General features: G+C 42.0%; 1 protein-coding gene across 2 annotated transcripts in view; it reads left to right on the plus strand.

The window, feature by feature from the left end:
• AIFM1 (apoptosis inducing factor mitochondria associated 1) overlaps positions 1-15620 on the plus strand; it is a 28027-nt gene that overhangs the window by 8907 nt on the left and 3500 nt on the right. For both annotated transcript variants that reach the window (XM_067723379.1, XM_067723378.1), the window contains exons 3-13: positions 2783-2882; positions 3869-3993; positions 4118-4248; positions 5499-5589; positions 9725-9809; positions 10473-10549; positions 11465-11573; positions 12327-12434; positions 12758-12846; positions 13308-13448; positions 15075-15217. In XM_067723379.1, coding sequence (XP_067579480.1) covers positions 2783-2882; positions 3869-3993; positions 4118-4248; positions 5499-5589; positions 9725-9809; positions 10473-10549; positions 11465-11573; positions 12327-12434; positions 12758-12846; positions 13308-13448; positions 15075-15217 — 1199 coding nt within the window. The remainder of the gene's footprint in view (positions 1-2782; positions 2883-3868; positions 3994-4117; positions 4249-5498; positions 5590-9724; positions 9810-10472; positions 10550-11464; positions 11574-12326; positions 12435-12757; positions 12847-13307; positions 13449-15074; positions 15218-15620) is intronic.

The raw sequence follows: 15620 nt of genomic DNA on the forward strand, positions 1-15620 counted from the left end.
TCTAGGTATTTATTAAAGGGACATTGTCAGTTACTAGGGAGTCCTCCAGTCTCATTCTTCAGACTGTGGAAGTCTTACCAGATATATCTAAAGCCATACATTTAATGATTATTATATATCCTCATCATCAACCCTTTCTTTGAAACTTTTGCCAATTTCATAATTCTTTTTTTTATGATGCTAAATTATATTGTGCTTTAGTGCTGCATACCTAACAAGACAGTCTCAAAGAGTAAACATTGAATGCAAGTAAAGGTAACTTGAACACCATCCATTTTGAATCATTTTAGGTAAAATGTAATTTTTGTGTTTTGTGGGAAACAATAAATTAACCCTACTTTTATTGTGAAAAGGCATTTTATTGAATGCTTCGGAGGAGGTCCCAAAAGCCATAGAAATTGCAGTGTTCTTCCCGCTCACCCCCAGCCTTTATTTCAAGTAAATTCATTTGGCAGTGTCCCTTTTGTGATCTGTAATTTGGTCAAACTAGTGGCTGAAGTGGTACAAGCTAATGCATTCGTGTGGATTGCTTTCTTAAATGCCTCTCTTTCATAATTCAGATACTACCCTCTAAACCTTAACTTTTCCATTTTATAGCTCTCTCAACTTTTCCCATCAGTTCCACCCCATTCATTCAGAAATAGATTTAAATTGTTTGCATCTGATATGTTTGTAACAGTTGAAACCTGTTAAACCTCTGGTTTATGTTGCTGTACCAGAGTTGGATGGCCTCCACAGAGCTGGCCAGGCGAATCTCTTAATGCCAGGCCACAAGATAGGGCCACTCACTGTTGCTTTCTCCTGCCTAGAAATGTCTGTGAAGCACAAGTTCCTCTCAAGCCATTCAGTTAAATGCCTCATTGCCCTCTGGGTTTATCCAACACTGGTAATAATAAAGCTGCTATGTTATAGTGATTTCAGGTTAAATGATAAGCTTTTGTCTACCAAAGTATTTTGTATAGTTTTATATTACATTTTAAATAATGAGGTGGCTTAGATTTGTCAGTCAGCAGAGTCAAGGTAGCCTTTAGAATATTTAATGAGATTTAGTATTTGGGCCCTTTGCCATTGTTCAACTGATAGGACCACATTGCCTGACTCAGAAAATGAACTGTTTCCTTTCATATTCCTTTAAGATGAATATATGGCGTTATATTCATCTGTTTAGGAAAGTTGTCTGCTAACATATTTTATAAGTTTGTAGTTTTTCTTAACCTGACATGTATTCATGTTACTAACTGAAAATCTGTGCAATCTGGGGAGACAGAAACACTCGGGGGGAAAAGGTAAATTTTTATTTAGTATGTCTGTAAACTTATTTTTATATTGGAACATTTACTTAAAAGCTAAATATATAAATATATATGTATATAAATATGTGACAAACCTCTTTCTTGTCCTTTCCCCACTAAACCTCAAGATATTTCTTGGGCTGCTCTTCCCTTCGTGTGTGAAGCCATTAGGAGGTATGAGAGGCCCTAGGCTATTTTTGGATATCCCTCTCAATGTGACCATGACCCTAGTTTATTTCTCGGTTCACTCACACTGACCAGCTTAAGCCGTCTCTTTAGGTAAACGTCCCTTTCTTAAAATAAATATTTTTTTAAGGAATGAATAAATGCTGGACTTGTGTATGATATCTGATGCCAAGAAAAAAAAAACTTTCTTCCTGAAATTAATGTTAGTTGAATTCAGTTTATGAATTTGATGAATTTAGTGGTGCATTCAAGGAATAACCATTATCTTTTAACATACAGTACTTAATTTTCTAGTTCATTCATATCATATGTTAGATGTTTCCAGGCTCATAAGTGTCAAGTCCAGGTCTGAGAGTCTAGGTTCCTTACTGCAGCACATTGCCTAGTGGGCTGCTTTGTAAGGGGCTCATAGAAGTATTCTTAGAACATGTTTTATGATACTTCCTCTGATTGTCCTTACTTTCTCCTCCAATTAATTAACAATCTGGGATTTCAACTGACATATGGTCACTTAAATTCCTATCTTATTGACCCTGTGGGGTACAAAAGAGCAAAAGTGTTGTAATTAAAACAAGTCATTCTTGCCTACTGCTTTTTAAAAAATCTTCAATAAATTCTGATGCTGTATTTAAAAAAAAAAACTAGTCAGTGCTAAGGTACCCTTCTTCAATTTGAAAGGATAGAGAAGATAGTATATTTGAAATACAGTAGGTGTTTAAGCGAGATGTTTGCCCATTAAGTATCTGAGTGTCATAAAAGGATAGGCCATTGAGGGAAAGATGGGTTACTCTATAAGACTAGGCATACTGGCGGACATGCTTCAGGGCATTATCTAAGTACTTAGCGAAACTTGGGACATCTACCAAGAAAACCTATGTCCCAGCTTCCTACTCAGGACCATATAGATTGGTTTCACAGGTAGTATCCAGCATAGTCCAAAACCCCTTTTATAAAGTTTAGCTCTTCCTAGCACTTTATTTTTCCAGTATAAAATGTTTTTCTTTTTTCTTTAGCTGTACCTTCAGAATTAAATATGAGGAAAATTCTTCACATATAGCCTAAGGAAATCTGAAACTGCAACATTTCCATCTGCTTACCTGTATTCTTTCCATACCAAGTGTGTACACACTCGGTATTTTTAATTTCTTAAGAAAATAATTTTTGCCTTAGTGATTCTAACATAGAAGAACTTACCTCATGTAGACAAAAGCTTCTCATTTAATTGAAAGATAATGAATGTTACTTATGGTATGAGCTAGCTAGCTGTATGATGAAATAAATTTTCTCCATGTTTGGGTCTTCAGGTCTACAAGACAATAAAAGATGACCAAAAAAGATACAATGAAAGAATTTCAGGATTAGGGCTGACACCAGAAGAGAAACAGAAAAGGGCCACATCATCTGGTGAGTATGATTTGAGACTCAATATATAAAGGGAAAGTTATAAACAATTTGGGTGCTATGCTTTGCGGATATACTGTTTAGACACGATGATGCTGTGAGATTGTAAGCTTCCAGAAACTATGGTATTACCCCAGACCAGGGAGCAATTTGTTACAGTGTTTGACTGTAATTTGGGTTTGAGAATAAAATTAGTGATAATTATGATTGGTTGTTTTTCTTTATATTAGACTCTTAAGGGCAAGCTTTAAATAAAAAATGCAAGCTTGGCAAGGAAAATTATTGGAAAAGAGATGAAGGCCCTTTTTTTTCCATGAGGACATTCTTTTGGTCTGTTTTGTTCCCCTTTTGAGTCTTTGGAGTTTCAATTTGTTAAAGATATATTTGTTTCCCTAAAGCATATAGGTCTAGCCATCACTTCCATCCCACACATCTGGCTTGATTTTTCAGAGAGGAATGTTTTAATCCTTTAATAAGCCCCACGACTCTGAGTAGGCGATTTCCATTGCTTTCCTTCATACCACCTCCTTAGTTTTGAACATTGTTTAATAATCCACAATTGATCTGCTGGGTTTTCCCCCTTTATTGCTAACAAAAGGTGAAACTGAACTTGATATGTTCCTGTTGGTCATTAAGAAATTAATGGGAAGGGCAGAAGCTTTCTAATATATACTTTCTAATATATTTTAGAAATAGCTAAACACTAAGCTAGGTTCTAGTTCTGAGAGACTTAGTGAGTGAATGACATTGGCCAAATTATTCACCTCTTTTTTGGGTATTTTTCACTTATGAAATGAAAGGGATGCTTCCTTCTCCTATACTATCAGAATGCAATGAAATTTCATAAGATTAATGTAGCTGCAGTGTTTTGCTAGCTTTTTATGTAAACAATTAAGTCAAGTGAAAGGTTTTTTTTTTTTTTTAAATAGTGGCAAGGAGTTGTCTGAGACTTAAAAAAAAATTCACCCTGTCTGGTCTTTTGCTTACAGCTGCAGAAGGAGAGCCAGTTCCTGAATTCAGGGTACCAAGTCACATTCCATTCCTGCTCATCGGTGGAGGCACTGCTGCTTTTGCTGCAGCCAGATCCATCCGGGCTCGGGATCCTGGGGCCAGGGTAAGGCACATACTGTCTTGCTTGGCATGGAGGGCGCGGTCTGCAAGCACTTAGCCAATGTGAACACTTTATTTGCCTCTTAAATGACTTGGCTCTGATAAGTATCATTGTTTTGTGTCTAAAGGTACTAATCGTATCTGAAGATCCTGAGCTGCCATACATGAGACCTCCTCTTTCAAAAGAACTGTGGTTTTCAGATGATCCAAATGTCACAAAGACACTGCGATTCAAACAGTGGAATGGGAAAGAGAGGAGGTCTGTTCACTTATGTAAAATGGGTCCGACCAGCAACTTCAGCTAAGCACAAAGAGTAGGTCAGGATTTTGCATGAACCGCATGTAGTGAGTAGGACAGCTGACTTGGCTGCACACTGGAGTCCGCTGTGGTACACACTTGGTATAGCTTAGAGGCAACAACAGGCTCTAGTGGCAAGAGTCCTGGATTCTGTTAACCAGATCTACCAACAACTGAAGATGTAATGTTGGCCTCTGAAGCACTAATGCTCCTGTTTCCAGGACCTTCGTGTTAGACTTCTCTAGTGAAGAGCAGCTCAGCCTGTGTTGTCACTTCTTCACACCTGCCTAGGCGTGTCCCATAAAAGCAAAAAAACAAAAAGAAAGAAACTGTTCGGGGGCACTTCCTTGGATGCCCTAGGAGGCACTCAGAATTGGGGGTATGTAGTGGGAACACTGTAAGGAAGAACCTCTATTTAAATGTTTGCATGAGAGACTTGGAAATACAAGTCAAGAAGCCCTTTCCTTTTAAAAGACTCCTTGGATCTCCTGAGTCCAGTACCATGTTCTTTGGGTATCAATTTTTTTTCTCATTAGTGGATCCCTTTGACACTGGACTAAATTTTATAAATCTACCTGCCTCCCTCACTCATATTATCATGTCCTATTCTCAGGCAGGATGCATACTTCCAGTTATGTTATCCATCCCTTAATTAATATTTCATGGTTACTGTCTACTGTTTGAGGCAAAATCATCTCAAGAGCTAGACCTAGTTGTCCATTGACCAGTGCCATTCTGGACAGCTCGTTTGGGTGGATGTGCATACCAGCTCCTTGGACACTCCTCGTGTTCTAACTTTGAAAGGAACCTAAATCCAGAGCAGGGTTTCTCAACCTCAGCACTACTCACCTTTAGGGTTGGATAATTCTTTGTTTTGGGGGCCTTGTCTGTGCATCGTAGGATGTTTAACAGCATCCCTGGCCTCTACCCACTAGATACCAGAAGCATCCTCCCCCAAAGCTATTATAGCCAAAAATGTATCCAGACATTGTCAAATGTCCCTGGTAGGCAAAACTGCTCCCAGTTGAGACTCACTAGTGTAAAACACTTCTGTATAAGTAAGTCGCGATCAAGATCTAGTGGCCTTGGAGACTTACTTTAGAAAATGTTCCTAAAAGTTTTCCATGGTGGAAGCAATTTTACTAAAGCTCTGGGGGAAGTTGATAGCAGTTCCAGGTACTTATAACATTTTTTCCCTTTTCTCCGTACAGCATATATTTCCAGCCACCTTCTTTCTATGTCTCTGCTCAGGAGCTGCCTCACATTGAGAATGGTGGTGTGGCCGTCCTCACTGGGAAGAAGGTGAGCTAGTCGGCTGCTTCCTTTGTCAGGCTCCACCTATCTGCCCATGTGGGCAGCAAACATGGTGACTTGTATTCCCACTCCCATTTATGTCTGTCCTGCCATTGTAGTTCATCAAAGAAAGATCAAGTCATTTTAGGTTTAATATTGCCAGTCTACACTAATTAGTGTGTCTTCCTGGGGAAAGCACTAGTCTCAAGCCTAGAGTAGCAGGCTAGCTAAACTTTCCCGGGGAGGTCAAATCATTGGGGACCGTGACTCTGAAGCTGTTCCTTTTTCTGATTTGCTCCTCTGCCTTTCCTTCTTCTTCCTGTTTTTCCACACTAACATTTCTTCGGGATTATCGATGGCAAGACATTGACAAATGTATATTATTCAGGATAGTAAAATAATTCAGGCATGGCATCAGCATGGAAAATATTGTTAGACTTTACAAAGTTGAGTGCCTGAATACTGGGGGCAGTTACTGGAGGGCATTTAGGGTCCAGGGAGGGTTTTGTTTTGTTGTGTTATGTTTTGTTTTTGTTAACAAGAGGGAGGTCTAGAGTGTGTTTGTAAACTAATGGCAATGTTCCAGTAGAGAGGGAAGGGTTATCAGAAGGAGCAAAGCCCAGAGTAGATGGGATCCAGAGCACAAGTGGAGGCATTGACCTTTGATAGGGATAGGCCCACTTCTCCTATAAGGGGATGTTAGGCAGAGAAGGTGGATATGGGTTTGTGGATAAGCTGGTAAGAAGACCTTATGTATTAAGTATCACCTATGGGTAAATAGCACACAGGCCCTGTCCTCCAGGGCCTAGCGGTATTAGGCAGAAACATGAACAGATAATCATAACACAGATTTGAAGTAAGAAAGAAACTCAGTATACTGTGGGAATTATTGGGAAGTGTGCCCAGTATAATGATGGTTTCAGGAAAGGCTTGCTGGAGAAGGCAGTCTTACAGAATGGGAAATCTTATGGAACGAAGAGGCATTCACCAGATTAGAGAAAAGTGAAAAGCATTCAAGTAAAAAAGAATAGCATAAGCAAAGGCACAAGGGTATGAAAAAGCATGTTTGGTGCAGGGGAACACAAGCAGCTAGGTGCCGATAGAGCAGAAAGTTAAGGAGTGGCAGGAGATGAAACTGAGAAGTCGTGCGGGGTCTGATCGTCGAGAGCTCTGTCGTGTGAAAGAGCTTGAGTTTTATCGCATTGGCACTGAGGAGCTGTTGAGTTTTAAACAAGGATATAAAACAGTTGGATTGAATTTTAAGTAATCACTCGGTTGGCTGTGAGGAAGATGGTCTTCAGGGGAACAAGATTAGAGATAAACCATTTTGAAGACGATTATAATAATCCAGGTGAGAGATGATGGGAGCCCAAATTAGGGCAGTAGTCGTGGTGGTGGTGGTGGTGGTGATGATGATGATGATGAAGAAGATGAAGTAAGCATAGTTTTTTTAAGTGCTTTACGTGTATTACATCATTTTACCCTCACAATAATCTTACGAAGTAGGTACTATTATTATTTTCATTTTATAGAGAAAGAAATTGAGATGAAAAAGAGGTTAAGTAACTTGCTCAAGATCACATAGTTAATAAGTGGTGGAGACAGAATTTGAGCCCAGATCTCTCTGAATGGAGAATTCTGATTCCAGAGCCCAAGCTCTTAATTATATCATTGTATAGCTTCCTAACAGAAAGGTGGTGAAGAGCAGGGAACAGACTGACGGCAAAAAGGCAAACTTGGTAGGGCGTGGTGGCAACTGATTGGAGGCAGAACGTGAGGGAGAGGGGGAGGCAAAGATGACTTTCTGATTTCCAGCTTGTGTGGTAGATGGTGGTACACCCCCAGCTGAGAGAGACATTGCAAGAGGAAGACCTAGTTTAAGGGGGACATAAAATTTCATTTTGGACTGTTAAGTATTAAATGGAATATCTGTGTGGATATGTCTTAAGGGCAGTTGGATACATGACTGTAATGTTCATAGGAGGGTTCTGGGCTCAGATACAGATTTGGGAATCATCCACATGTGAGTAGGGTTTGAAACGATGAGAGTAGGTGAGGCCTCCCGTGGAGAACTGAGGTAGTCAGAAAAAGAGTGAGGCAAAGATGGAACCCTGAGGAACCCAAATTTCAGGAAACGGGCTTAAGAAAAAATGTCCAAAAAGGAGACTAGGAAAGAAGTACTAAAAGCATAGGATGAGGAAAACCCAGGGCAGGGGCCAAGGTTGGAGTTTCAAGAAGCAGGATGTGATCCATAGTATTACCGCAGCAAAAGAATCTGCTAAAAAAAGAATCATAAAATTACCCATTACATTTAGGTGTTCAGATATCATTGTGAAGTTAGAAAAGAAGATAAACTTCTCTTTCAGAAAGTTTAAATGACAAAACGGAGATGACATTGGACAAAAGCTTGAGGAGGACATAGAATCAAAGGTGGGACATTTAGGATGGGACAGACTTAAACATGTCAATGGGCTGAGGGGTAGGATGTCAGGAGAGAGATGGGGGAATGAGCAGGTGACTAATAGGGGAATGTTCTGGGAGAGAAAGAAAGGGATGGGGGTCAGGCATAGAAACAGAACAGAAAGGCCACCTCATCCCAGAAGCTGGAAGAAAGGAAGTAAAGTTTTTATTTGGGCGTTGGGAGGTGGGAATCCGTACGAGAAGCTGAGGAAGATCACATCTGATGGCTTTACTTGTTTTTGCAATAAACTAGGACACCAGGTGGTTATCTGAGAGTGAGCAGTTTGAGGGTTGAGTACAGGGGTTGGATTGAAGAGGGATCTTACCCAGGACAAATCAAAGGTGGCTAGGGAAGCTGCACACCCATCCAATCTCAGTTTATGTTGTTGCCCACCCCCACCCCTCCACCCTGGAAAACTCGATTGAGTGCACCTGGCATATGTTTCTAGCACCTGTACTGTCCTTCTTAGAGCATTTCTCACTTGATTTTTCACTCTTGATTGTAGTACATGTTAAATTGTCTGTCTTGGCTACTACACTCTGAAGGCAGGAAGGTGTCTGTTTTTCTCAACATTGTGTCCCCAGCACTTACCACAGTGCCCGACACATACTAGGTGCTTAATAAATATGTCTTGAATGAATGGTCTCACTGCTCATAAGGAGTAGAGCAGAGCCAGGAACCCCAGTCTCTCTGACTGCAAAGCTCAAGCTTTTCACCCTAAGGAGCAGGGTGCAAGGAAATTAGGGATGCTGGCAAGAGCACAGTTTGGATGATCTACTACTGGCCCAGATTAGTTGGAATGGAACAGCCCACTGGGTAAATGGAGAAAATCAAAAGCAAGGATAGGTGACGGTGGAACCGAGAGAAAGCTGGAAGGATGGAAAATTGTGACCAAAGAGTGAGATGTTTGAAGTAGAAGTTTAAGAGATAGGATTCTAGATGTGGCTCAGAGGAGAAGTATAAGCCAGCTGCCAAGGACTTCAGTGAATGAGGAGTGACCAGGAGGAGGCTGGATAACACTGGTTTGTAGGGATATATGTCGGTGTCCTTCAGAGGGGATGATAGTACAAGAATAACTTGGAACCACCAGCAGCCAACACCCTCTCCTTGTGATGGGGAGGAGTTTGGGTGAGCAAGCAGTCTCTGTGTATGAGCTTTCCTGGGGGCGGGGGGAACGGGCTCAGTTTTAGTGAAAGCTAGAAGTTGGAGAAAGCATCCTGCAAAGCTGTTGAGGATGTAGGAGAGTTGTTAAAGATGTAAGGGTCCCAAAGAGCCAGGCAGGCAGAAAAGTCTGTCCCTGTTCTCCATTTCCACAAATTGGGCAGGAACTTTGGGACAGTAGGGACTTAACTCTAATGTTGGCTGCTTAGGAAATTATGACTACTTGAAGAAACTGGGTACCAGAAACTGTAGTGCCAGTGATTACCTAGAAATGGTTTCTTACGGATCACCTTAGGTCAAGAACTAACTCTTCTCATTGGGCTGATGGGTACAGGGTTCCTTTGGGAGGTGATGGAAATGTTCCAGAATTATATAGTGGTGATGGTTGCACAACGTTATGAATATACTAAAACCCACTGAACTGTACACTTTAAAATGGTGAATTTTATGTTGTATATCTCAGTAAAAAATTTTAAAGCCAATTTCTATCTTTCTGTGTGTGTATGTGTTTGACTGTACCAGGTAGTACAGCTGGATGTGAGAGGCAATGTGGCAAAACTTAATGATGGCTCTCAAATAACCTATGAAAAGTGCTTGATTGCAACAGGTGAGTATTTCTGGAGATGGCTTTATTGCCTGATACAGCTCATTCAAGTTTTAGTATAAAGGCATTACTTAATCTTAAGAAAACTGAAACCCAGACTCTGAAGTGGGTGTCTTCTCTTGGTGCAAAGCTTGGCTAACTACAAGCATCTGATCAGTTGCCTGTCTGGATTATGCGTATTGTTTCTTCTGGTAAAGGCATGACGGATGGGTACTGAAAAGGACTGCCTTTCTTTTTTCTCTCCCTGCTTATTAGCCTTTGCCTTCTGCCCTCTGCCCTGTGTCCTGAAAGTGATATAACCTCATGGCTTCATTGCCAGTTCCAATCAGAAATCAAGAGAGGAGAAGGATGCAGTTGCTTAAACAAACATAGCCATGCTTTCTGGTGAATCCTCATGAAAAAGTAGAAGAGAACAGGAGCAAAAAGTGAGGGCTTCTGGCCATATGTGGGAATGGTGGGCCCTTTGAAGAGATACTCTCAAATCTGCTTTTCAAAGGAAATTGATTAAAGCCCACTGTGGGGCGAGTGGAGGGAAAACAAAGCCTTGTATCCTGTTGATGCCACTGTGACACCAGCAGCACACACCACAGCACCACCTTTGTGGGGGGATTGTTTGGGCTAGCTCCTGCTCGTTGGGCTAAAGGATTTTTCTCCTCTTATTTCCAGGAGGCACGCCAAGAAGTCTGTCTGCCATTGACAGGGCTGGAGCAGAGGTGAAGAGTAGAACAACACTTTTCAGAAAGGTAATTGTCAGCTTTAGTGCTTTCGTTGTGGCGGTTTTGAAGAGGTAGCATAATCTTGTGGTCCCCAAGTACCCACCCGGGAATTGGGAGATTGAAGTTCTAACTATGGCTCTTCTACAGGCTTGTTATCTGGCCTTGAGCAAGTCACTTCCTCTCTCTGCACCACAGATACCTCACTCAAGGGTTTTGAGCTCCTAGGAGAAAAACAGATTTAGTGTTTTTTATTGCTTGCTGTAGTTCCTTCGATTGCCCTTCCATAGTTGTTTTCTCCTGATGCATTTGAGTCATTGGAACTCCTTATAGCCTCTTGGCATTTTTCACTGCAAGTGCTATTGTGGAGACTTTAGGGGGAAAAGTTAAGAGTACCTAAGCGAAAAAGGAAGCGGGGGATTGCTTCTTAACACCATGCTTTACTTATGAAAACTGCTGAAAATTTTCAGCCACTGCTATGGGTGTCGGAAAAGGTTTGTACTGTCCTTTAAGTTCTTGATACAACAAGGTTTGTCAACCTTGGCACTATTGGCATTTTGGGCCGTATAACCATTTGTTGTGAGGGGCTGTCCTGTGCATTGTAGGGTGTTCAGCAGTGTCCCTGGACTCTACCTACTAGCTTCAGCTAGTATCTCCCCACTCTAGTTGTGACAGCCAAAAATGTCTCCAGACATTGCCAGATGTCCCCTGGGGGAGGGGGAGTATATCTGCCCCCAGTTGAGAACCACTGTTATTAGAAAGAGTGTTACATTGGAGAAAGAAATTTACATCAATAAAATAGAGGCTGTAATTGAGCCACTTTATACAAGGAGAAGATTTTGTGTGCAAATTATTGTTGTCAAGGATTTAGCAAAAATATTTCCTGGTATTATCATCCTATGCCCCTTTGGGAAATCAATGGACTAAACTTGTGTGATCCTGCAGATTGAAGACTTTAGAACCTTAGAGAAGATTTCCCGGGAAGTCAAGTCGATTACAATTATCGGTGGGGGCTTCCTTGGTAGCGAACTGGCCTGTGCTCTTGGCCGAAAGGGTGAGTATTGGGGAGTGACCTTGATTTTCTTTCTCTGGTCTTATATCATATGCTTTTCAGAGATGCATTTACCAGGATCAGTAGAAAGAGTTTGATTAAGGTTTACATGGTGAAAAACTAATCACTGAGCTTAGGTCTGATGAGGGATGCCTTAGTGATCGAAAAGCTGTCATCTGAGCAGCTGAGCAGTGCCGCTTTCTTTCCTTTTTCCTTTCCTCTCTCCTCTAGACCAGGATTCCTTAGAAATAAAATATTAAGGAAAGTGAGTTATTAAGATGGTAGGGGCAATGTAGACTACAGAACTGTATGTATCTTTGAACTGCTGCTCCCTGTAAAAGTCAAAGACTTCTTTCAGATACATGATGGTTCCCAGCTTGACAGATCTGTTAGTTCCAGTTTGAATGTTTCATGGCAACCATTTTTTTCTTAATGTTATTTTTCAGCTGTGTGAAATCAGGGCATCTTCTCGGGAGGGTGCTTACTATTCAGAGCTTGCAAGGCACTTGTGTAAGCCTAAGTGTAAGTGCACTGAGTTCACAGTATGTAGTTGAATCCAGGGACAAGTTCTGGCATCTGTTGTATTTGCCTTGTGGATGCCCTTGTGCCCTAGTGCCCCACAAATGTGCGCTCTGGCCTGGGTCGCGGCATTGCCCTGTGTTTAGTAGACGGCTGCCTGCGGCTCCTTTACTTCTCTTCCTGTCTTCTAGGATTGACTTTTGCCTCCACTATACCTACTCTGTTTCTTCTTCCCAGCTCGAGCCTCGGGCACAGAAGTGATTCAGCTCTTCCCTGAGAAAGGAAATATGGGAAAGATCCTCCCCGAATACCTCAGCAACTGGACCATGGAAAAAGTCAGGCAAGGTAGAGACACTCTTTCCATATGCTCCCACTCTTGCCTTGAGTGAAGACTAAGGCAAAATTTGCTTCTTTGGGAACCCCCTGTCCATAAGCCTTACCAACTGCCCGATGAAAATTTCCACCATTCTCATGTCAGCCAGCTTCATGTAGGTGTTCTGAATCTGACACACCAGATTCCTGGAAGTGCTGGAAGTGAACTGTGGGCGTGGGTGCCTGTGGCTCTCCAAGGCTGCCTACGTACTAATGATTACTCTCATCAGCTTCTCTGGTTGTCACGAAGGTGGTAGGCTCACTGGCTCAGCCTCAGGTCTCGTTTGCCTTTACAGAGGGGGTTAAGGTGCTACCCAGTGCTATTGTGCAATCAGTTGGAGTTGGCGGTGGCAGGTTACTCATCAAGCTGAAAGATGGCCGGAAGGTAAGGAGGGGAAGACAGGCTGCCAGAACACCTTCCAAGCCTGCTCTGCCCTTTCCTCATTCTCACTCCTTCATTTGATACCAGTAGATTAGTTGTCTTGGCAGTCACCATTAACCTGTCATAATTTTCTTAATGAACTGTCTTTTGCTAAAAGAAGAATGATGAGAGCCAGAGTAGCCGCCTGGGAACCATTTCCCATAGCCTCTTCCTATGTGTGTCACAGATTTTTGAGGCCTTCCTCGGGTGGCAGATTTCTGTTCAGATGGTAGCGGGTATGTGTGTGTGGAGGGGTGGCACTTTATGAAATGGAACTTAAAATCTTTTGACCAGAGTTACCCGATGATTTTTTTTGTAAAGCCCCGATTTTTTGTGATTTTTTTTTGTGACTGTGATTTACAGTCACTGGGTTCATAGGCATATGAGGAAACTGTAATAATTGACTGAATTCTTTTTGTCCTCAGGTAGAAACTGACCACATAGTGGCAGCCGTGGGCCTGGAGCCCAATGTTGAGTTGGCCAAGACTGGCGGACTGGAGATAGACTCTGATTTTGGTGGCTTCCGTGTAAATGCAGAGCTCCAGGCCCGCTCTAACATCTGGGTGGTAAGTGTGCAATGACAGCCTGACCAGGCACGGTGCCTTGGTCCCGGCCTGGGAGCAGGTCTGCCCGGTGGTGTGCGAAGGCTTGGCAGCAGCTCACCCAAATAGGGTCAGCGTGTTTGGAAGCTGAGGGTGGAGAGCAGAAACTCATGAACTGCTTGGTTTACGAGATCAGGTCTGGCCTCATGCCGCAGGCTCATGGAAAAGGAAATGAACAGTGTTCGTGCCCACAGGAGTAGGTCTCTCCTGGTTCCACTGTTGGCAGCAGCCATCAACATGACCCTGGCGGGCGTGTGCGCAGCTTTCAGACTGATTTGCTATTCCCTTGCCTGAACACGAGTCCAGGGAATGGAGGATGAGGCAGTTTTATAACATTCTCTGGAAAGGAAAATTACTCCATTTTCATTTTCCTTGAGTACTATTTTTAGCTGTTTTTAAAAATCTGTTATGACACAAACAAGACTATAGTATGTAGGAACCATGAGGTAATTTCCCTATTGTTAGATCATTACAAGTGTATTGTGTTTGATTATGGACTCTGCAACTGAGGACATAGGAACTTTGCAGGGTGTTTTTCTCGTAAAGATTTTTTTTTTTAAAGTTACAGTGTACTGGATTTTAAAAAATTGTTATAAAAGCAATACATGCTCAGTATGAAAAACACAGGCAAAAAGGAGAAAGGGACATTCCCCTGCAGCAACCACTGATGTTTAGGTGTAGTTTCTTCCCTTCACTTTCTCGCGCATAGTTTTTTTCTTTGTTGTAGACAGTCATGGCGAGCATACTACGTATAAACATTTGTATTTTCTTTTTCACTTAACATTCGAATGTAAGTTTTTTTCCACATTGCTTCAGATTCCATAAGCAGTGTAACGATTGTATAATATTCCATTAGGTGGATTTCAGAGTTTATCTCGCCATTGCTCACATGTTGGATTTTTAGGTTGCTTTGGGGGTGTCTGAATAGCCACAAAGATGAACAAAGGGTGAGAGAGCTCCCATACCACATCCGTTGTGAAGCTGGCCTTGTTCACCTCCAGCCGGGGGTTCTCTCTCTGCTTGAAACACTGAGCTCACTCACTGCGTACCTCTGGCAGGGTACACCATAGTGAGGAAGAGTGCCACGCCTTCCTCAACTCACTTATACACTCCTCATGGGCAAGGTCTATGTCAGGCGTGTCTCTGCAGCCCAGACAGTATAATGCTTTGTACAGAGTAAGTATTCTGTAAATACTTGTTGAATTAATGAATGAATAGTGAATGACCAAAAAAAATTTATCTTGGAAAAGATGTCTACGTAAGAGGCAGTCACATCTAAAAACTGGATTCCACACAGGAAAGAATATTCTGCAGATCATGGTTATTAAATATCCTGTTTCTGCTGAGGGCAGAATGAGAAGAAATAGGTGTAAGCTGGAGCATGGACGATTCAGGGTAGCTTTGTGGAAGCATAGAATGGTTTTTGTAAAAATGGAAGCGCAACTGTTTTTGATAGTGTAGGTATGATTCTGGCCTGTGGTTGGAAATCATTAGTTAACATCACAAGCATTTTTTGAGCCCCCAAAGTGTATGTTCTGTCCTTAACTTGCTTTTTTATCATGTGCTCATGTAATGTATTTGTCTCCAAAGGCAGGAGATGCTGCATGTTTCTACGATATAAAGTTGGGTAGGAGGCGGGTGGAGCACCACGATCACGCTGTTGTGAGCGGAAGATTGGCTGGAGAAAATATGACTGGAGCTGCTAAGCCGTACTGGCATCAGTCAATGTTCTGGTAATAGTTTTGTGCCTTGAGGACTCAATTGGTTAGAACACAGAATTAATGGAACCAGAGTTATATGCTTTGGTTTCCTGGTGGGCCAGTTAGCTTCATACAGAGGGTGAAAAAATTCCATCTCGTGTCCACGCATCCTACCCCCGAGCCATCTTCTGGCAAAAGGGTTCCATCTGACATAAGTTAGACTAGGTGAATGAATGGAAATGGCATCAGCACTTCTGCTAAAATAGCTCAGAGTTCGAGCTACAGTAGGTAGTACAAAAGTGTGCTCTTAGATACAGACAGCAGTATATTTTATTTGCTCTTTGCTGCTAATTCTGCTGAGCCCAACCTACTGACAAAAAAGGCAGCTCACTCATATGTAACCCTTAAGATCAGCAACTCAGAGTCAGACGTATAT

Source organism: Pseudorca crassidens, chromosome X (genome assembly GCF_039906515.1).
Source record: "Pseudorca crassidens isolate mPseCra1 chromosome X, mPseCra1.hap1, whole genome shotgun sequence".
NCBI lineage: Eukaryota > Metazoa > Chordata > Mammalia > Artiodactyla > Delphinidae > Pseudorca > Pseudorca crassidens.